Genomic DNA, 23,523 nt, shown 5'->3' with positions numbered 1-23,523 from the left:
TTATTATTAAGTAATCAATCATTTATTTATTTCCTGTTATTCAAATATAGACAGTTAATTTAACAAAACGTTGGACTTTGAGTGTTAATACTTGATAAAGTCTTTACAGATAATATAGTAATGAAACGAACAGTCTCTAAGTTTACGATTACAAGAAAAGAGAGTGTTCTGCGTCGATATTATTATGAAATTAACAACTATTTACTTATATTTTCATCATAAAAACAGCATGAAGAAACATATTTTGTTAGTGTGAAACTCATTCCTCAACAAAATTGCCGATATGACTGTAAGTTACTCATATATTTCCCTTATAAAATAATGACACCGTAGGTTGATGTTATCGTACTTTATCTCTTAAATAACCACTGTGTGGGTTATTCTATCCTGTTTCTACGGTTTATACCTACTTCCTCTCTGGGAATATGTGTATTTTATCATCTAAATGTAACAAATACGCAACTAACATTGTATGTCGTGTATAGGTTAAATAATTGAAATTTTCTTACCATAAAACGTGAATATTTTCCTATTGGATTGTATTGGTGCGTATATAGTAATAAGGAAATAATAATTAATTAAGTACATACCGAATTGGTTTGATTTATTGCATTGTACAACATTGATAAATTAATTATAAGTGTAATCTTATAACTTCCTTGTATCTCCCGCCATGCATGGCTGGCTGGAAGACATCACTTTTAAAGATAAGTCCACCGTTTTATAATTTTTCATTGATTTTTGCTACTTTTTTGTGTGTAGGTACAATAAAGAATTCAATTATTTGTGTATTGAAAACAATATATTTATGTAAAGGAAGAAAAGATATAGTTGTTGAAGAAGACAAATACAACATGTAAAATTGTATAACCACTTATAATGCAGAGTTATACTTTTAATTCACCCCTTATAATTTCAGTGCTAGTGATTGAAAACAATTAATTTCCAAACAATTTTTATTTATTTAAAATTGTATGTATTATGGTTGGGTTTTTTGACTAACACATTATACTTTTAAGGACAGAATCTCTACATTGTCTACGGGTGATGGCCCGACTCTGAGGGTTGTATCATTGTGAATGAAAGGTCAATGACCTGACAATGACTACCATAAAAGTGTTTAAAGAGATAAGGGTGAAATAAAAATAATCTTTTATTGTTATCTAACCACAGAATTACATGTATTTTGTCTTAAAAGGTAAAGAGATTCAGATCTCCCATACACTTGCTTTGGAGGTGTGAGGCCACATTAGGATCACCCAAGATGTGAAAGAATTCCTTCTAAATGGTGAATCTCATTTAACAAAGAATAACAACATTATAGATTAAATTACTAAATTGTATAACAATATTTTGCTTTTTCTGTTAAAGATTGTCTAGGGCCCTGTGCCGAGGTTTTTCTTGTAGCTTCTTTTCTTTGGCTATACAGGTTGTGAGCAACTGCAGTAGTTTTAGGTGGATGAGACGTTTATTATGTAAAACATGACCATTCCAAGTGTAACTACGTTACCTAAAGAATGACGATATTTTAAATTTAAATTTGAAATTTAATTCAAACTAAATTAGACTCATCAGACTTGAAATTATACAGAGTTCTTAGTTATCCTATCCATATCTATACATACATAGATACATATTCATAAAAACTAGCAAGTAGACACACATACACACTGTTTAGTATTTAGTTTATTGCATGGCAGTTTTATAAAACCTTTTATAAACAAAACCAAAGTCTCTTTCTTTAAAAAGAAAAGAGGTTTTATTAAACTTTTAACCAAATCACGCAGCCAATTATAACCATTTTGCTGCACAGTTTACCGATAACATATTTTATGGTTCACTAATTGTTTGCCCTCGAAAATTGACACACTGTTCACACTAATAATTTTTCGAAAACTAGGTACAACACTCTCCTTTTTCTCTCTGAAAATCGGGTGATTGGAATATTTCCTGTTTCAGCGCATATCGTTATCGCCTTTGAAATGTAATGAGCAGAGGTTCGCTTCCAACTAGAGAGCTTCAAGCTTTTTGTCTAAAAATTTGTACTGGGTGAGAGCTCAGCGACGTCAGCGCTTCCAATTTGTATGAGGGCAAGGCAAAGAAAAAAATATGTGCATAGATAAAAAATTCAAGTACCGTATAAGTCTAGTGTTTCGATATTTTTGCTACCATTTAAAGGCGTTAAAGATCTTTATTTTAAATAAATTCAGAGAAGTAAAGGCCAATAAAGGAATGAATGATTGATGAATGTGGAGGAAGCAAGAGAAGTGTGTCAGGATCGAAGCAAATGGAATTCTATAGTCTCTGCTTACCCCGGTGGGAAATAGGCGTGAGTTTATGTATGTATGTGTGTAGTAAAGGCCAATACGAGAATCGATCAGGGTGTAAGCCGCGGCTTCCTACTACTAACTACTGAGCCAATAATTGAATAATTGTAACTTTATTGTACTTGTACTTTATAATTCTATAATTCCCAACTTCAAGCCTCGTTCGTTTCGATTCCACGAATATGGGACACAAAATAGCCTGTATAATGAATTTTAGCCAGCACTCAATCGATTATTGGCGATTAAATACATTATTTACCATCTTTTACGTCGCGCGGTCGGTTAGTTAGCCAGGTAGTGTTACCGAATAATCCATTATTAGATTATTTACCCCTAAATAATCTAAATTTCGATATTTCACTATAATTGATTTTTTCTAACAATTATAGATTATAATCGATACTATTGTAGAATTTCCGATACAGTATCGATTTAATCGATAGTATCGATACTAAAATTATTTTGAGGATCTTAGAAAATAAACGATTATTAATCGATATATACTTATACAGGGTGTCAGTGACATCGTATCGAAATCTTTGAGGGATGATTCAGACCATGATTCTGAGTTGATATCAAGTGGAATTTTCCGTCGAATGAATCATCCCCCTCAGTATTCGTTACGATGTCACTAACACCCTGTATAGTCGATTATCGAGTAACATTAAGCCAAAGGATGTTAAATAAGTGATCGGGAAAAGAGGTTAAGGCGATTATTTACTGTTCCATTGCGTTTAGGATCAACCATTGGCGTTTTTCGAACGTTGACGCCACGGCGACGTGACGCTGGCGCAGACCGTCTACCGAACAGGTTTACGCAGCTCTGACGTAGGCCAGTCAGTTTGATCGTTTTAAAAATATTGCCGTAATTTACTTACGATAAATACAAGAAACAGATAGAGCTAGTTTTGGAACTGGCATACAAAATTAAGTTTGTGTCTGTATGTTTGTAACAGCCTCCGTGGTCTCTCTAGTAGTTAGAGCGTTGGGCTATCGATCCGGAGGTCCGGGCTCGACTGACTTTCTGAGACTTTCCTTGGATTGGTAAGGCCATTCCAGAATGCCGGCGTATGAGCCATAAAAAATCACTTCTACCAACTTGCAGTGGAGCAGCGTGGTGGTGTATGCTCCATATCCTCTCCGGTTGATTGAGGGGACGTATGTACCCAGCAGTGGTTACGTATACAGGCTATTCATGTAGGTTTTATGTATAGCCGGCACAGCCGGGTCTACATGATAACCACCGCGCACGTAGATGGACGTCAAACGGCTATTGGTCGAAGGCCTCGATATAATTCGGGCCACGCGCGGCGCGATTGTCATGCAGAGCCTACTGGAGTTAACATATAAATACTTTCCGAAACTTATACAATGTTAATGTTAAATGTTTGTTTCATTCTTTATCTTAGTCATAAAGTTACATTTGTAATTAAGCGCAAGCCAATGTAATCATTCAGGTATTTTATTACTTGTGTTTAGGCGTGAGTTCCATCATCGTATGGACGTAGAAGGTTCTTTGAAAATGAAATCGCCAGTAGTACGTACGGTTTGTCGGTATATTAATGGTGCCACTGTGTACATTCGAAAGTCCTGTTATTCTATTCGTTCTTTCTGTGATAAATTCAGTGTTGCCAAAGTTACGAAAGTGTGCAAGAAAATTCAACGCTTCGTCCAGTGACGCGTTGTTCTCAAGAATGAAGAATGATGTTAGCAAAGTGTGAATGTTCCCGTTGTAAAAACTCTTTATTAGCAAAGGCACTGGCTGCTTTTCTTTTTCAAATTGTTCTTTTTTGTACTCTGGTCTTATCTGCCTCGTATCACTAATGTATCACGCTCTTACTTATCGGTATAGCATCCTCCGTTTTTGACTATCAAAGGCCAATTCTTTCACTTTCTTATAAAGCACGAACTTCACCTTCTCTTTAATCTGTTCCATGTAAACTCTTCTTGGTCTTCCATTTTCGGGTATATGTTATGTGGGTTGCCTCGCGATACCCGACCATTAAATTTTCATCGCTCTAGTAGGTATTGAAGAGTTAATAGACCAAGAGAAAGTAGTGGGGCGATGCACTATGTAGTCGGCTTAGCAATGCGTACACCAGAGCAGTGTAATCGGTAGACATGCATGGTACAACTGTCTGGACCTGGAATACAAGTTTCGCCGCTTGGCGGCAAGGCTTTGCCAGGAGTAACCAGTCACGGCCAAGGCCTACGACAAGCAAGTACGTGATTGGCACCACCCAAAGGTCATGTGTAGGGTTTCGAGGGTATGTTCGGACTCCAGCTAATTACATAAATTAGCCATAAACCACGTAGCAACCTGAATTATCGTAATATTTCATTGCTTCCTTTGGGTTATCGTGGCAAATATTTTGGCAAATGATTTAAGCAGCATTTGACAAATGTATCACGCTACATTTACACTTTATTCGAAACTTTGGCAAACCGTTGAGTGTAGAGCTCAAGCTCTTGTCAGTTCGTCACATTGGCACCATTATGTGCCTATATTTTTATGTATAAAAAGGTGAAGGTAAAATAGGTTAAAAATTGTTATTGGGTATCAAAAAAGAGTAATAAGCGGTTATTTTCTTATATTAGAACGGTTTTCTTTTGCACTTAAAGTAATTATAGGAGATAATTTATAATTTCGTAATCTTCCTACTCTTTTTTGCTACTGTGTTTATAAATCGAAAATGTTTCAAAAATCCGCATCTTTTGAACTTGAAACGCTCGTTAAACCCACTGTTATTACCTTATAGGTCAGCCTTATGGAAAATATTTGTAAAAACTTCAATTGTCTTGAAATTAAGGTTTGACAGTTGCATTGTCACTTCCAGGAACTAAATGGACTACTGAATTGAACGGAACTCGTGGATAGTATTTCTAGTAGTATCTCGTGGAGTCTTTGTTGAATTTTGAATTCAGAATCAGTGGGTTCACTGACTTTAAACAAATGATATTGTTTTAAAGTTGTGCTTCAAAAATGTATCTTAAAATGACCCTCCAAATAATAAGGTAACTTTTTGTTTGAACCCTAAGTCATGATTGACGAATGATTGAAATATGTAATAGCGTTCTAAGTTTATGAGAGGTATTTTTAGAACACCTTCGATTAACGTAACAATTAACTATGTACATTTTAAGTATTGTGCGTTTGTTTACTGACAATAACTTGCAAAACCATGAATCACTATTATTAAATAACCGTAATTCATAACACCTATGTACCTATCTTACAGTTGGGTCAATTTGAACAGGTGTTTACTACGTCAAATGATTTTTCTGTACCTATGTCTAAAGTAAGGTGTATTGTCGATTATTGTACTTATTATTCGCTGTTTCAAGTGAATTGTAACAAAATACTGAAGCCATTTCCCGACCTTTTAAATATTGTAAAGACCTACTTTGCGTCATTTCCACAGAATTCATCTTATGTCTTGAATCTTGATCTCAATAGGAATTTCAAACACTTTTGTAATTTCATAACATGGTTTTGATAGCACGTGCAGTGTCTTACAATGCACGGTCTGTGAGCAAACAAACTGAATGTCCGAACCAGAGCCGGATCAGGGTTTAGGAGACTTCAAAAGACAAATAGACAAAGACAAAAGACTTATAGAGCGACAAGGATTGATGGGAGCGTGGCCATAATATGCTAGTTTCGAAGTAGTCAAATCAGTTACTTTTTACTAAACGTCAAAACGCAAAATTACTATGGAATTATACACCGTGACGTCATAGAAAAACGTGATAAAATATCGGATTTTTCTTCATGAAAATTCACTTTGTGATGGTAGTTGGTATAGGACATTGCAGACTGATCAGTGATTGTCCGATAGTAAGGTAATCCGCGTGTCACTTGTCGCTCTATATCAAGATTAATTTTTTCTTCTTCTTGCTATCATGGAGAAAGGATTTGCTCATCTGCGTGGCAATTATGAATAATCACTACATAGTATAAAACAAAGTCGCTTTTTCTGTCTCTATATCCCTATGTACGCTTAAATGTTTAAAACTACGCAACGGATTTTGATGCGGTATTTTTTAATAGATAGAGTGATTCAAGAGGAAGGTTTATATGTATAATAACATCCATTAAATAGTGGAGAAATATTGTTATTTTTGAGGTTTTTAATGTGATGTCGTAAATATCATTTTTTCCTCAGCATTGCACCCGAGCGAAGCCGGCGTGGGTCGCTAGTAAGTAAAATAAAGAAGTTATTTACTTACATCATAAAACATACTATTCAATTTGTATTAGTTAACGTTGTAAATAGAAAAAACTCAATAGTAACTGGAAATGTTTTATTGACCTACTGATTTATTTATTGACTGCATTATCCTTTTTTAATGACTCCGTAAAAAAGAGTTTCCGTTTCATTTTCTATGATAAATCTTTATGACATCATTTAATCCTATATAGGTAAGTAATATGGCAAAAAAGCAAATACATTAGATTAATAGCTACCTAATGCATATATTAATATAATTATCAATGATCTTATTGATGCAAAAAAGGTAATGTTCATCAATCGAACGCTTAAGGCATAAGTCAGTTTCCTTAGTTTATTCATGGTTGTGAATACTACTTGTTCACATAAAGTAGGTATCTAAGCTAAATCGAGTCGGATCCACGTAAAGAACTTTGGGGACATCAAGTATTTGTATTTGTTTAAATGGTATGGAACATTATGTACTTATATGACGCAAAACGGGCTTTTAAATGCTCCACGCATTATTAGTTCTGATACTTTGCCCAATGTAACATTATAAAATTTCTTTCTACTTATTTTAATACAGAATTAACGACGCACTTGCGTTATATACGGTCTAATTTACATACCTAATAGGTAATTATTATTATTATAATATAAAAGGGGAAACTCACTGATATAACGTCACTGGAAAGGTAAGCGTAAGCGCCAAAAAGCCATTTCGAGAAAAATCCGTTTATCCAATTTAGATGATGTCAACGCAAAATTACATTTTTTTTTTAATTTTGGAATTCATATCGTAATACCATGAACTGCTATGTTAGGATAGTTTGGCGGTTACGTAATTTTTGACTTTCCAGTTACGATAATATCAGTGTATTTCGATTTGATAATCAAAGTAATATGTAGACAAGCACTAGGTTTTTTAGTAATTAACCTTAGAGGTGAAAGAAAAGAGATTCCACGCAGACAACAGCAAATTCCTTAGTCTCCAACATCCTTGATGCGGCTCTGTTTCTCGTGAATGTAAGAATAACACTGATGTCTTTGTAAACTGTGTCCTTGATAACATTTCCAGTGTTGGTGGTGGTCCGTTAGCACAGTGCACCCTTCTGCCAGAGCTCACTTGTTTAATATCTAACATGCGAAAGGTTAAGTGTGTTCACGTACAGAGTTCGGTTACAAGTTCACAATTTTGATCACAGGTTTGTGACAACCCATATCAACGGCCCATGATTGAACATGAACCATATCAACCAACTAGATGTTTGTCATTACATGACCCATATCAAGGGTCTTTGGCGGGTCAATAATAATAACCAACTAGGCATGGATACCACTATATCGCCCTATCTATGGAGTAATGAAGACGATTACTCCACCGATAAGAGCACAGCTCTTAAACAAAAAGAGAGAGAGGCACGGGTATGGCTCATGTAGTAAATAGTTACATGAGCCATATCAGCTTTTAGCGGCTCAATAATAACGTTGGTGGGGTCGGTCGTTGACCACATACGACAACACGAAAGGAGTTTGCAACTAGCCAGTGTTTCAGTGAGATGAGAAAAAAATGATATAGTTTTTGAGGCCACATTAGGAAAAGGTAAAGTAGGATTTTTGTTGGAATTGCGGCCTGATTGGTTTACTAAATGATTAAAAAATATAATCTAAATAATTCTAGTTTTTTTTCTTAGGTATTAAATGATAATTTTCGTGAGAATATTTTACTCATCCATTCGTCTATACATTAAAAAGAGATCCAAATATCTATTCTCATCATTTAGATCTGGGGGGTTAAAAATCTAAAAAAAAAAACAATATTGCAATTAGACATTTGCGCATACAAAAGTAAGTGCGCAATGCAAACAAATGTTAAATAGCAATATTGCTGTTCTAAATGAACTTCTTTGATCTGGCCTTTTTAGACACCAGTTGACAATATGGTGAAATGCGAATATGCCCTCGCGGCATGGCAACTGCGCCGCGACGTCAATCTACGTTGATAGCATTGGTTGTGTCTATTGGTAGAAGTTCAAACTGTTTGCCGTGCAGACCGAGCTATAATAAATAAAAATAAATGAACAAAGGAGACTGGTCATTTCTGCCCCAGGCCCGGCGCGAATGAAACTTTTCTCATAATATTCGAAAATGTAGGTAAATTAAATATAAAAAAGTAAACGAAAACAGTAAAAATAAAATGTTGCGCCTTTAGAAAAACACTAGGCAAATTCAGTATGTTCGCCAAATATTTCAGCGATGCGAACTTTTTAGATTGACTTTACCTAATTTTAGGAAAATTATAAGATAATTTTCATTCGCGCCGGGCCTGGGTTAATTTTGTATGGGCCGTGACCAGTCTCATTTACCCCACAGAAATACGTATGTCAAAATCGTTAAAAATCTCTTGTCTCTCAACTACTTACTAACAATCAAAACACTCACTTCTATCTCTTTGAAAAACTATAATAATTGTGACTGCTCTATATGGAAGTATAACAATTGATATCAAGCGTAATAACAATCTCTGCTCATAAATCAAAACAAATTACTATTCATTACACTCATATATTTACGAATTCCAGTCGATCATACTGGATTACAATAGACACAGTTATCTTTCGATTGTTGAAAAAAAAGTTAAACATGTGAAGAATTTCCCGCTCTGACTTTTTTCAAACGTACCTATATTGGGCAAATGTAACTGTTCTTAAAAGTCCGAAATGATTAATTATTTCATGTTTAAGATTAAAAAAGCAGAAATTATGATTTTGAACCTATTTTGCGTGTATAAAATGAAATGAATAGTATTTTTTTCCTCGTGTATATACTTATATTGAAAAACACTAACGTTCTAATCACATAATGTATTAGCAATGCTAATCATAAGTGCGATGGTCCACTTGAAATGAAATGAAAATTTTGAGTGGACAGTTAGATTACTAGATAATTAGATACCTATTTGATTTTCCTATAGGTACCTAAGTATTTTTTCAATTGCGATATCAAAATGAAAATTCAAAATCCTTTACCAAAGAATCTGAAAGCTCAGTTGACGCATGAGTACTCAGTTCATCTTGCGATGAACCTCTGACTAGCTGAATTGGGAATATAGTAGTCAGGTAATGTAAAAATCCTATTATAAATATATCGTTATCTCCTACTATATCCGCATTTATAGGCCTTTTTTTACTTGGTGAAATCTTCATGGATTCTTCGCCACGCGGACAGACGAACCGGGGAACGATGAGGTTATGCCGGCCACTTACCGGCTAAATCCAAAGTGTTCCATCCCGTCCACAGTCTCGCTGGGACCCTGGTATCGCCGAAGCATGTTCCCGCGACCCGGGGCGGTGGCTGTCATATCTATACACCTAGATCGGCTACCAATTTAAAAAGTAATAGTCCTGATGACTAACCGCGTATTGTTAAGTCGCTTTCACGGTGTGATTGCTGATTTTAACACCCTCGTACTTATGAATTCAGCACGAGCCGTAGTTTGATGCGCGATGTCGTGGCTCTATGTGGCAAATTGTCCCTGTGTAACTAAGAAATTATTTTAATTCTGAATAATAATAGTTTCACTAAAGCTTTTCCATTCTTCACTACAACCTTCTCCAAAAAAATGTGAGTGAGTACACCTGCACAGTATAACTGTCCCGTAGTGTTTCGGCACCATATTATGATCTTGGAAAAGGCACATTCATTATAAGATTGTCCACCTTTTCTACTACACCCTATACATAGTCAGATGAAGCAGCACCACATACTCGATGTTATTACTCATTGCATTGTAAACCAATTATTACAATACAAATATTGTGGCACTATGTCTCGTTGGCTCCGTGCGTGAACACACTTGCCACGCGGTGAAAAAAAAAACACCTTTAAAATTTAAAAGCGGCAAAAGGAAACTTTTTTTAAAAGTAAAGGAAGTTTTTTAAAGGTCTTTTTTGGTGCAATGACGGTACTTTGGCAGGCGGAGGGGCGGGTGATGGGGCGTCGCTTTGTGCTAACCCTCGTGATCGGAATATCGGCAGGATTTAGTTTTGCATACATACTATTAACATCGACAGGATTCTCTCGAGATGTAGCTATCTCCGCGTACAGGTAACTATCAACTGTTTCGCATGATGCTCTTTTGCATGGCACGTTATTATTAGAATTAATTACTTAGATTTTTATATACTTACTAACTTTTTTATTTTTAAGGAAAGCTTGCTTGTGCATGAATACAACGCTAGTTTAGTTTTAAGCAAAAAATCTACGCTAATTTCACTCATGCACTTATAATAAGCATTGTAATTTCTTATTGTTATATTTTGTCATTGATGTTGATAAAATAGGTATTTAGTTCCTGCAAACGAGCGCACTTAATTTTATTGTTTTTTAAATGCTTGTTCAAATAACTGTGACTTGTTACCAGTTCCTTTATCAATACTTTTTTTATCAGCTTTCCATTTACAAGGAATATATATTTTTTAAATACTTAGAACATATATACATAATATGAAATATGTAGTGTACGGAATGAAATTGAATTCGTTAATTTAGCTTAAGGTGCTTAGGATTTCAGTACATTGATATGTACTGTTTAAAAAAGTAGGTATTTTTTAAGATAATTTTGATGATCGATCACAAACTCACCTGATGCCTGAGGCAGTCTAATATGGACTTAATCTTTCGAATAAATTACATTATACAGCGCAGAATTTTACTAGGTAAACAAAAGACTGTCTCACGCACTTGCGCATTAAGCGGCACCGTATGGAGTGGTCGGGGTCTGGTATAAGACAAGCGCTCCTCTTACCTAACGAACGATAACGGCACTCCTATTTATTACCTGAAGAACTATTCGACATAGTGCCACCCAGTGGCAGCCCTAGCGGTGCGAGCGGTGCGATCGCACCGGGCGTCGCTTTAGGGGAGGTGCTAAAATCAACCAAGAGGGACCACCTTGGCTGGCAGCCCCGGATCTACAGGGGACTAACTAGATTGGGCACACCTGCCCTGTAAATTAGACCTCTTAGCGGCCACATAAAACTCATACATTTAATGGGTGGCCGTAAATAATATCCAATCAAAAACATAAATGTGAAATGTTGTTGACTTCAACGACAAAAGAAGTGAGATCTAAATGGGTGCCAAGTTCAATGGTCAGTCCTGAAATTTATTTATAAGTAACAGTATAACATATCATATCTTTTTATAACATATTGTAGCCTAAGGTTTGTCTTGGCTAGTTTTCATATATAAATTATAGCCTTCACAAGTTCTAAACCTACAAGTATTCGTCGGTACTTATTTTATAATTCCGAAAATTTGGGTTGTTGGTAGAAACTAGCGATCAAACATAATAATTCGTTGGTAGGTTTATAAAAACTAGCCAAGACAGACCTTAGGCTACAATACATTATCTTATATTATAAGAAGATATGATATGTTATACTGTTACTTATAAATAAATTTCAGGACTGACCATTGAACTTGGCACCCATTTCGATCTCACTTCTTTTGTCGTTGAAGTCAATTTCTAAAAGATTGAATTAGGTATAATATTTCGGTGACCTAACTGAAAAAACCGTATTTTGAGGTCTCGCACCACCTAAATATTTTGCTAGGGACGCCACTGGTGCCACCGAAATTTCCTCCAACCCACTACCAGCCCAGGAGAGAAGCTCCACCCTCACTACCAGGACCCTTGATTCTCTTCAACAACACGATTCACGCGTTCATTTCTGCTGCATACGAGTAAGAGTGCTATTACATCTTCCAAACACCAACAAAATTTTTCGAAGTTCAGAAAAATCGATCGTATTGTTATTGTACTGTGATCGTTATTTGTAGGGTAATTACTGTTTGTCAGAGGATTGAAGACAAACCACCTACAGATTACTGCATTATGATCTTAATTTGAATGGGACATAATATTCTGTCTGCCAAAAAATCATGGTTTGTGGTTGACCACAACAAAATATCACAATATTGCCAAAAGATCAATCTTTTGACAAAATGACCCTACAAATAACGATCACAGTATAGTAATAACAAGGTAGATTTTATTTTAAAAGTAATGATAAGTAGAGGAATTATTGAAAGATGTAATATCGCTCTAAGATGTAGAATGAGCTTCCCTCCGAGGCTTACCCACGGCGCTATGATATCGGGGCCCCTCATAAAAGGAGAAAATAAGGTCTAAAGGTTGGCAACACCTGATTTCAATTGGTTTCCTTTGTAATACATTGAGTGTTAAATGATTTTTGACGTCTCATACAGTGATCATATGGTTACGAATGCATGTTTTGATTTTATAGAAAGTGTAAGCAATTATTTCAATAATGACATAACGTCTATTGTTGTTCTGTTTTCAGCTTGCTATAAACAAAGAGTTTAGTGTGAAGTTATCTCGGCTTCTAAGCACGCGTTTGTTTGTTATTATTTTTTAAGTTGAAAGTAGTAGATTGGACATACCGTAAAAGCTTTTTTGTAAAGTGTAGCCAGTGTAAAACATAAATGTGCAAGTTTAAAAAAATATAAATTCTATATTCAAAAACGAAAATAATTTTCAACGTTGCAAAAGACATAAAAAAACTTGGGAGTTAAAAAGTCCATAGTAATATTTACAAATATTCGTAGTTTAAATGGTTTTTTTTTCAACTTCATGATTTTATTTTCATCAATTACCTACTTTTGTCGGATTTACATTATTTACATTATTAAATAATATTATGTTTCCGTCAAATTTTCGATTATTTTTTTCATTACAGCAACGATTACATAATTTGGTAAAGTTCAATGTTAAATGATTCGTTTGAAAATAGAGCATAAGGTAGAGTACAATAAACATTGACACATTGAAGAAAAAGACGCGTAATTTTTATACTTTTGGTCCACTTCTATCGTGTGGGTTGTGAGGTGGATTACCAACCCCATCAACCCTGGTGTCAGGGTTACTATTCACTACTCTACTAACAAATCTCGTACCTATCTCAGTAGGTAGTTTCCAAATGTGGTTGGAGTTTATTCTAGGCCAATGCATTATATTATTTGTATGTGCACTACATACGACAACGTTAAATATAAATTATACGGAAATTTTAAATGATGAAGTGACAACCTGTGTCTATGACCACTCGACCACGGATATAGACTTTATGGATTTCGATGCGATACCCGAAGAGGGGATAGATGCCTTTAAAATATATAAAAAGATAACTAACGAGGAAATATGCGGGTAAGTTTTGTGTCAAGCCAATAAATACTATTTGGTTCTGCGGCCGTTATTTCTAGTCTAGCAAATGCTCTATGATTTTTTATATCATTGGTAGGTACCTAAATGGTGTATATTTCGGTAATCATTTCTTTATATTTATTTTGACTACTAGCATCATCATCATCAATTTAAGAGCCACGCTCTTGTCGGTGTAGCATTTTCCATTCCAGTCTATCAAAGGCCAATTCCTTGACTTCCCTATAAGACACGACGTTAACCTTTTCTTTAATCTGTTCCATGTAAGCTCTTCTTGGTCTTCCCCTTCCTCTCTTTCCTTCTAGCTTTCCTTCTATGATGTTTTTAATGAATTCGTCGTGTCTTATTAGGTGTCCAATCATCTTGCCTCTTCTGTCCTCAATAATTCTCAGTATTTGTCTCTTTTCCCTTACTCTTACTAGCACTTCCTCATTTGTAACCCTTTCTGTCCAACTTATTCTTTCCATCCTCCTCCAACACCACATTTCAAAGGCCTCGAGTCTCTCTCTGTCCTTCTGTGTCAGTGTCCAAGTTTCACATCCATAGAGGGCTATACTCCATACGAAGGTTTTGACACATCTTTTTCTGATAGATTTGGCAATCCTAGCCTTGAATATGCACCCTTTGTTATGGAAAGCTTGTTAACTACTACTAGCATACTACTACTAGCATGACTACTAGCATGTAGCACCCAAAATACTACGTAAAACAGAGGGTTCCTCGCCGTACTAGAAAAGTCCAGAACAATTGTAAATGTCTCGTCACTCAATTTTTATTGCTATGTCCAATCTACTATCTATGGTGCTTTGATATAGATCGCTGTCATTTTATAATTTATCTTTTTTAAAGTGTGATGCGCTTCGTTTTTTGGTCTAAGCTTACATCAATAGTTCTTTTAAGTAGGTATACTTACACCAATTGGGTAGTTTCCAAGGTCAAAGATAAATTATTAAAATCTGATTACTAAATAAAGTCAGATATCTAAAACTGACAAAAAACGTTTTATTATTTGTGCGGCATTTTATCACATTTTCAATGACGTCACAGCTTGCTTTAAAAAAACACCATCATAATATCGTGTTTTGTCGTTTAGTAAAAAGTAACTGATTTGACTAGTTGGAAATTAGCCTATTACCATAGGATTGATTTTTTTTTCTTTAAGACGGTTCTATGAAAATAAAAATAATTTCATTGGTTTTTGCTAGTCTAATTATATCGTGTGGGTTGTGAGGTGGATTACCAACCTCAGCAACTCTGGTGTCAGGGATTTCAAATGTGCGGTCACGAGTACTAATATGTATACAATTTGATACCATGTCACATAACTTTTTTGACAAATTAAACCGTAAGTTTCATTAAACGTCAAATATGATAGTGCGACAGGGTTCTAAAGTGGGTACATGATATTACTCACGATTGTACACCAGTGGAATCATTTGTTTGATTTAATTTAGTAATAGGTACTTAGATTATCTGTTGAAATTCCAGTGAAAGAAGAGTAAAAAACGAATGTAGAGAAAGGCATCAAGTCTTAAATCAAATCCGATACATTGCACAGAAGTAAATGCTCCATCCAAATGCTTAGTGCTCCATCCATCCATTTTTTTTCTCTTATATCTTTTAATATGGATTTAGTATGCTATAGCATACTTATCATGGACACCAAAAACATGCATCAAACGCTTTATTTGGAATACCGTATTTAGCTGGTTTTTGAATAGTTTTTTCTTTGGGAAGTTGCCATTACATACGAAAGGAAATAGTTAATGGGTTATCCGGCAATATCAACACTTCACATAACGCTCGATTGATTATTATGTCTTGATAAAATTACATAAATATGATAAATTACTTACATTTACAATGACGAGTGCGGTTTTGCAATACTTAGAGCACTTGCGATTGAGATAACTCAACAGTAAAGTGATATCAATCACTTTCTGGCACTGAGAACCTATTTAGTAGAAAACTCCTATATAAATCATTTATCAAAAACCAATGAATCGATCTACAAAATTTAACCATAGAATCCCAGTCTAAAACTTTCTTGTCCAATCACATCACCGCACGATTTAACCCACCAGTGACTTTGCAGAGAAGCGGTCCGCGACCTCGATCGTCATCCAATCGCGTCCATTGTCGATCACGACAAAGATGAGCCTGCGCACAAGAGCGAGGATCGATCAGTGGCCGATGAACTGGCTAAGAGAGTCAGGGTGCTATGTTGGGTGATGACCCAGCCCAGTAGCCATAGGACTAAAGCGGCCCATGTGAAAGCCACGTGGGGGAAGAGATGTAATAAGATTATTTTCATGAGCACTGCTGAAGGTGAGTCCCTTGTGTTGGTCTTGTTCACTGACTTATTGGTTCAATAGGATGGTCTTGCTACATTCAGAACCTTCAGTTCAGAGGTATGCCTGTTACCAAATATCCACCCTCGCAATACAATAATGCATTTCGATGTAAGCTGGGCCTGCCGGGGTGTAGTACGTCTGGTATGTTGGCTGATAACGAAGGCAATGATTTTTACATATGATGTGAAGAATGTTAGATTATTTAAAAAAATGTTTGTTACATACCAGTAATGGAATTATTAACGGTGTAGGTACATGACTTATATCTCCGTAGCAGATTATTTATATGTCCTTAATTCCTTATTGACGAGTTGAGTTTGCTGCTCGTAAATTTTTATTTATTATTATTATTATTGTTGTAATGTAATTGAATGTTTTATGGGTATATGCCTGTTATTAAATGATTATTAAATTTACTTCGAAATTCCCTTTTATATTGACTTATTGGTTTGCTAAGATAGTCGTAGATATTCTTGTAACGTAGGTGTGAGTTGCGACTCCAAAATGATCGATTGTCTAGCCTACAGACGACTGTTGCCAACATTCTTTCTATTCCGGAATTTTGTTTTTGACCATCAGTCTCTGCGACCTAAGAATCTCTTACAATTTGCATTCTCCAATACCACGTTTGCAATGTTTCTGCAGAATATCTTGAAGTTTCAAAACTTTTTTCTTTTAGACTCGTCGTTGCCAGCGGTAAAATTACCAGTGTATGAGGGTCGAGACTACCTGTGGGCGAAGACGAAGGCTGCCTTCCGATACGTGTATGAGCACCATCGTAGAGACGCTGATTGGTTTATGAAGGCTGATGATGACACGTAAGACCTTTTTACATAAATAGAATACTTTTCTAGCCTACTGTGTCTCAAAGCAAAGGCATCCCCTCTATCCTTCCCTATCCAGGCAGATCTTTTGCCAATCTCCTTCAAATGCATCCTCTATCCCTTCCTCCCCCTCCCCCCTGCTTTGGCCCTGCCTCTGCTGTGACTTCCATATCTATAGGTAACCAATCCCCGTCGCTTTGAGACACTTTGTACCCTATAGATACCTATCCATTTTTAAAACCAAGATCATCTCATAGAGGCATCTTTTCCTCACTGTTAACACCTCTGATATATGGACAAGTCTTTATATTGTTTCTCATACGCGCTCCTACACCGACATTCAAAGGGAAATCACTTAAATCTTCAGTGCACAGTCTACAATTTTTTTATGTTCGATGAATTCATTGCAGTTACGTGATAGTGGAAAACTTAAGATACATGCTTGCCGACTACAGGAGCACTGATCCTATTTACTTCGGTTGCCGATTCAAGCCATTTGCTAAACAGGTTGGTTGATAGATTAATTATAGTAATAACCGTACTTCGCTTCGATGGCTGGTTGAAGTCTTTTAAGCTCTTGTCACCTTTATGTAAGGCGTGAGTTCTGTCTGATTGTGTGTCATGAAACCCAAAAGAATGTGATACTGTCGTCAGCGACAGTGATGCTAAAGGCAGCCGGTTGTCACTTAAATGCCTTATCAACCAAATAGACACGTCAATCCGTTTGTCTCAGTTAATACTTACTATTGTAAGTAAGCAGTCGTGACCCTGAAAAAAGCCCTTGACATGAGCCGTATTAAGAGCCCCTATTCCGAGTAGTCTTACCAGTTGAACTACTAGGAATTCCCTTCCCAATAGACTTACTGGTAGGACCACTGGAAATTTTGTACCCAGTAAACTTCCCAGTTGCTGATGTTAGTCACCCACCTCAACCAACACGATAACGGCCACTGTGGTCCAATGGTTGAGCGTTGGGCTCACGATCCGGAGGTCCCGGGTTCGAATCCTGGTGGGGACATATCACAAAAATCACTTTGTAATCTCTAATTTGGTTAGGACATTACAGGCTGATCACCTGATTGTCCGAAAGTAAAATGATCCGTGCTTCGGAAGGCATGTTAAGCCGTTGGTCCCGGTTACTACCTACTGATGTAAGTAAGTAGTCGTTACATGAGTCATGTCAGGGGCCTTTGGCGGCTCGATAGTAACCTTGACACCAGGGTTGATGAGGTTGGTAATCTACCGCACCCACACGATAGAAGAAGACCAACACAATAAAAGAAGAATCTAATATCATTTCGGTGGGCGTCTGTTACCGAGACAAACAATAATTATAGATGTACGGACTATAACCACATTCACAGATCTGCCAACGCTTATTGACTTCAGCGAGCAAAGAACCTTCGCTGGAGTTCTTTTTTGACGTGACGTTTTGTTGAGTTGCCGCTGATGGCATTAACTGCTTGGCCGGACAAATGACGAGCGCTGAGGGCTCTCACCCTGTACAGGCCTGAGGGTCCTCAGTCCCGAGGGAATGGAGAAACGTGTCAGGACGATAGCAAGGCGATTTTTATATCATATTACAATGCCATGACATATGTAGCGACTAATGAATGTGATATTTATTATTAAAGCATTACGGTTGAAATCTGTTTGTTCAGGGCTATATGAGCGGCGGCGCGGGCTACGTGCTGAGTCGTGCGGCGCTGGATCGGTTCGTGAACAAGGGACTACCTTCGCCGCATCTCTGCAAAGCCTCGGACACCGGCGCTGAGGACGCCGAAATGGGTATGCACAAGAGGCATTGGTGCCTAAAAAACATTTTCTTTTTTCTATTTAACTTATTTATGAATTTTAATAATTAAAATTGTAGGTAAGTGCGACATTTTGTCACGTTTCTCTATGACGTCACAGTGTGCTTTTTCATACAAATTCCATAGTAATTTCGTGTTTATTAAAAAGTAACTGATTTGACTAGTTGGAAACTAACTTAATGCGAGTGTGGTGTAGCATTTGCTTAGGAGTGAGATGTTTGAGTGTCAACAAACTCTGTTACAGGCAAATGCTTAGAACGCATCGGTGTGAAAGCCATGGATTCAAGGGACTCGCTACATCGCGGCCGGTTCTTCCCGTTCGTGCCTCGCGACCATCTTTTCCCAAATAAAGACAAAAGTTTCTGGTACTGGAGCTATCTCTACTACCCTTCTGACGAGGTGAGAACAAATGTACTATTTGTATGTTATTCATACCCTAGCGTTACCCCTTTTCGTAGGGTCCGCTTTACCTAACCTGAACATTTGACAGGTCCGGTTTTTTTTTATAGAAGCGACTTTCTACTACAAAACCTATCGAAAATTCTGAATGAATCCCTTTAAAGGGGATAATCAGTTGAATGTTTGATATAAAAAAAGAGAATTAAATCTCCAGCCACTCAGATACACTCTGCCAATGAGAATCGGTACTAATATTACACATTTTAATCTTCAAATATTTGACATTTTGAGGCAACGGTGCGTAGTGTGAATACCTACTTGGCACTATTTACGAACATTCTAGTTATGAACATTCTTGTTAATTTGAAAGGAGTATGCGAGTTTTCCTTCGCCCATTAAAGGGTGAAGCTAAGGTCATGAGACCATGCTGCCTAGTCATCAATAATCGAGAAATTCTTTATACGTAAATCGATAAATGAGTTATATTTTTAATTTCAGGGTTTGGACTGTTGCTCCGACCACGCAGTTTCGTTCCACTACATCCGGCCCGAAGAAATGTACGTGTTAGACTACTTGATTTACCATCTCCGACCTTACGGCATCGCGTTTGGACATTTAGATGATAACCAAACGACCAAACTTATTGGAGGAGTAAGCAATACTACAACTAATCCAGCAACTAAATCCGGGAAATCTGCAAGTACCAAATTATAACCTTAAATAATTTGACATGCTGATCTGACGTTTGGTGGGTTGCCGCTGCTGATGGCATTACTAGAAAATCGAATAGGACTTATATTTTTAAGCTGTGGCAATGTTTTTTGTAATCAGTGGGGCCCTAGGGTTGTGCGAGGTGTGCCACCGCATCGGGCGCCAAAATGGGGGGGGGGGGGGAATTATAATTAAATCAACCAAGACTGGTTCACCCTGGCCGTAAACTTACGTCATCGGGTTAGATTGCTCATACCGGATGGCCGTAAACAACATTTTTTTATTTTAAGGGGTTGAGGGGTGCCACTTTGAGGACTCGCACTACCTAAAAATTTTCCTAGGGCTGCCAGTGCTTGTAATTTTTACTTGTCGTCTAATAGATCAATTGTTTGGTTAAAATACCAGTGTTGCTTAGATAAAACGGGGTTACTGTCGCGAATAATTTCTACTTTTTGGTTATTTAGATTACTACTTACATTATTTGATGACAATTCGACGCGTATTTTGTCGAGTTCTGGAGCTAACCACGCTTATAAGAATCTAACCCGCAAATTCATTATAATACTTTTTGTTGTTCCTATTTTTTGCTCAATATTTTAAATATTCAACTGATTGAGCTAGTTCTCAGAACGGATTATTTATTGACAGTGTAATAGAAAACCTAATACTTATACAATTTTAGTTAGTAGTAATTAATATATTATTTACCAATTTCACTGGTTTTATAATCGGAAATGTTTGTCACATGCAAACTTTGGTACTTCTAGACCCAGTCATAACAAAGGGGCCTAATTGTAAATATTTGGGACAATGTATAGTCAGAATTAAAGATCGCTCACTCTGATAGGAAGAGTATTCATCTTTGACCACATCTAAGTCAGGCACACCCCGGACATTTCATACAAACAACCTCGTTTTACACAGACATCACACATTGATTATCGTACACGCGCATCTGTGTGTGTGACGTCTGACGCCATACGATTCCAGTCTAAATTATGTTCGAGGGGTGGGGGGGGGGGGGGGGTGAGGTAAACCTAGCTCAGACGCTGGTGGGGAGCGGAGAGTTGCCGTTCTATACGTAGTATTATTCCTTATTCTATGTCTGAGGTCAGAGTGAATATTCCCCCTATTCCCAGTAGTTTTACTGAGTAGTCTTACCAGTTGAACTATTGGGAATTTCCTTCCCGATAGACTTAATTTTGTACCCAGTAGACTTCCCAGTAAAATAAAATTCTCAATCGTTTACTTACATTCTAAGTATCTTTAAGCAAGAATATTTCAGTCTCGACCGCTTCTCAGACTAAGGTAAGAGTGAATGATTACTTTCTAAGTAAGAGATCTTCGACAGCATCTAAGTCTAAGGTCAAAGTGAATGGTTATTTTATAAGCAAGAGGCCCTTCTATTCGAAACTATGTCTGTAAAATCGATAATAAAATATTAAATTTCGTATATATAAGGGATTCTTTCAAGCCGGCGAAGACTCAAATTATTTAACCGAATCGAACATATTCGACCCAGAAGTTTTATAAAACGTCATACTAAGTTGATCTGATATATGTGTGTACAAAAGTAAATGATTAATGTTTAAGTATTGTAAATAATGCGTTTGTATATTTGGAAATACCATGTAGGGTAATTTAACAAGATATTGGGCCGATTCCGGCGGACATGAACTTGTTTTTAATTTTGTTTTGACAGTTCCTAAAGTAGCTCTGTCTCTTTCTTGCACGTATCGAAAGTAAAGGACAGCACTATTTTAAAAAGTGACAATATCGAACGACCCGCACTCATCGCTATTGGAGCACAGACCACAAACACTTCTTTTGTTATCTGAAATATTCAGGGCTAGAGGTAAGGGTGTTCCATTTTAGGTCACATCATTGTCACTTGCCCTCAGGGAATCTAAAAAGGCCACATGTAAGCAATTCATGTAAAAAAGCATTATTGCAATTTGACATTTGCGCATGTTAAAGTAAGTACCCGATATTACAAAAAAAAAAAGATTAGATTAGTACAAATGTCAAATAGCAATATTTATGTTTTAGAAGAATTATTTCAATGTGGCATTTTAGGCACCCAGGTGAGAATGTGGTGAAATGCGAACATCTGTCAACGCGGCATGGCAACTGCGCCGCGCGCAGCGCGAATTATATCCAGGTCTTCGCCCAATAGCCGTACGAGAACTGTAGCACTAAATAAAAATAATTTTATCCAACAGCGCCATTAATATTAATATCCTGTAGGACGTCTGCTTAGTTCAATAACAGTAACACACATAGTCAATTAATGTTTGATATCAACAATTTGTATAACAGTGCGTTTTATATTTAATTAAGAATATTTATTTTCAAAAGCATAATAATTTTTTTTGTGTTTAAGAACGCTTTATATCAGGGTGTAAAAGCATTTATTTATTAATAAATTCAGTTGCAATATTATTTTAAAAAATGGATGTAATAGAAATAGCATGTACCTAGTGGTATAGGCACGGATTTACGATAGTATCGACGCGACATAATATCTAGTTAAAAATGTATGGGAATTTCATGTGTTCCATTTTTACCCGTCATAAGATACCGATACGATTATAAATGAATGCTTAGACCACAGGTTTATCGTAGTTATAATCTATAAACGAAGTCATGATAATGTAAATTAGTTTATTTATAAAGAAAACACTGGCAACATTATTCTCAGCAGACTTCTGAATGGCTACTTTATCGCGTGCGATGCGAAGTATACCACGCACTGGTTTCAACCTATGGCCGTTCGACATACCTCCGCCGTAGCACGAGTTAGTCGCGGCTGGTGCGATATCGCAATCCGTGCAGTGATGCCATGTTTTTTATTTTGAAAATCGATATGACTACGGATCTATTTTTATTTAATCTATTTTGTACTTTGTAAAACACAGTGATATAAATATAATAATTGTATAACGTCATTTGATAGATTAATACCGTGTGTATGCTAGTCCATAAGTTAAATAAATAATTATTTTCCATCACGTTACCAAAGATAATTTTAAGTAATACTTGCCTTTATAAAGTGCAAAATACAGACAGTTATTATTTAATAATGATTATTAATAATAATAACATAAACAGTCTAATGTCCCACTGCTGGGCAAATGCCTTCCTCAAGCAGTGCATGACAATTATCTACTTATTTATTACTTACTTGATTTATAATAATAATATTGTGTGTTTATATAAATCATCTATTTAAAAATTTTGTTTGTAACATGAAGTTACCATAAATAAGATTAATTAACTGGAAAATAATTAACAGTAGAATACTAGGTAGTATTTTGTAAACCGTTTCGTACGTAATAAATAATATAAAAGCAAGACAATTAGTGTAAAAATACGTACAGTAACTAAAAATGCTGTCCGAATATCGCACGCGACACGATAAATGAGCCAGCTCTACTGACTATGCGCTATTGGTCGACGATTTGTTTCGGGCGATATGCAGACAGCATGCTACGAAAGCATTAACCATAACATGGAGCTCACATTATTATCGCGCGCGATGTGATATTATAAACCAATAGAATTCGTTACTTTATCACTTAGCTAATAGGGTTGGTTTATTTATCGCGTCGCGCACGATACGTGAATTCCACGC

At 36.3% G+C, this 23,523-nt stretch overlaps 1 protein-coding gene across 3 annotated transcripts; it reads left to right on the top strand.

Annotated features, from left to right (window-relative positions):
* Nucleotides 1–140: 140 nt before the first annotated feature.
* On the top strand, nt 141–23,386 carry LOC126371749 (glycoprotein-N-acetylgalactosamine 3-beta-galactosyltransferase 1-like). Of its 3 annotated transcripts, none has more exons than XM_050017103.1 (8): nt 141–289; nt 10,518–10,648; nt 15,883–16,115; nt 16,821–16,959; nt 17,376–17,472; nt 18,627–18,753; nt 19,024–19,178; nt 19,677–23,386. In XM_050017103.1, the coding sequence occupies exons 1-8, from the start codon at nt 284–286 to the stop codon at nt 19,890–19,892; spliced, it is 1,104 nt and encodes a 367-aa protein (XP_049873060.1). In that variant the 5' UTR covers nt 141–283; the 3' UTR covers nt 19,893–23,386. The 3 variants fall into 3 exon arrangements, with proteins under 3 accessions (XP_049873060.1, XP_049873061.1, XP_049873058.1); XM_050017104.1 differs by lacking the exon at nt 141–289 and adding an exon at nt 444–545; XM_050017101.1 differs by lacking the exon at nt 141–289 and having other exon boundaries at nt 10,471–10,648.
* Nucleotides 23,387–23,523: the final 137 nt, after the last annotated feature.

The sequence above is a fragment of the Pectinophora gossypiella genome, chromosome 13 (assembly GCF_024362695.1).
Source record: "Pectinophora gossypiella chromosome 13, ilPecGoss1.1, whole genome shotgun sequence".
NCBI classification, from domain to species: Eukaryota; Metazoa; Arthropoda; class Insecta; order Lepidoptera; family Gelechiidae; genus Pectinophora; species Pectinophora gossypiella.
Note: the sequence above shows the minus strand (reverse complement) of the source record. Positions and strands in the feature narration are given on the sequence as shown.

Coding starts and splice junctions, on each gene's coding strand:
- LOC126371749 (XM_050017101.1), top strand. CDS start 10,500: ATGACGGTACTTTGGCAGGCGGAGGGGCGGGTGATGGGGCGTCGCTTT. Junction 16,116..16,820: donor TTTCATGAGCACTGCTGAAG/GTGAGTCCCTTG, acceptor TTTTTCTTTTAG/ACTCGTCGTTGCCAGCGGTA. Junction 18,754..19,023: donor CGCTGAGGACGCCGAAATGG/GTATGCACAAGA, acceptor ACTCTGTTACAG/GCAAATGCTTAGAACGCATC.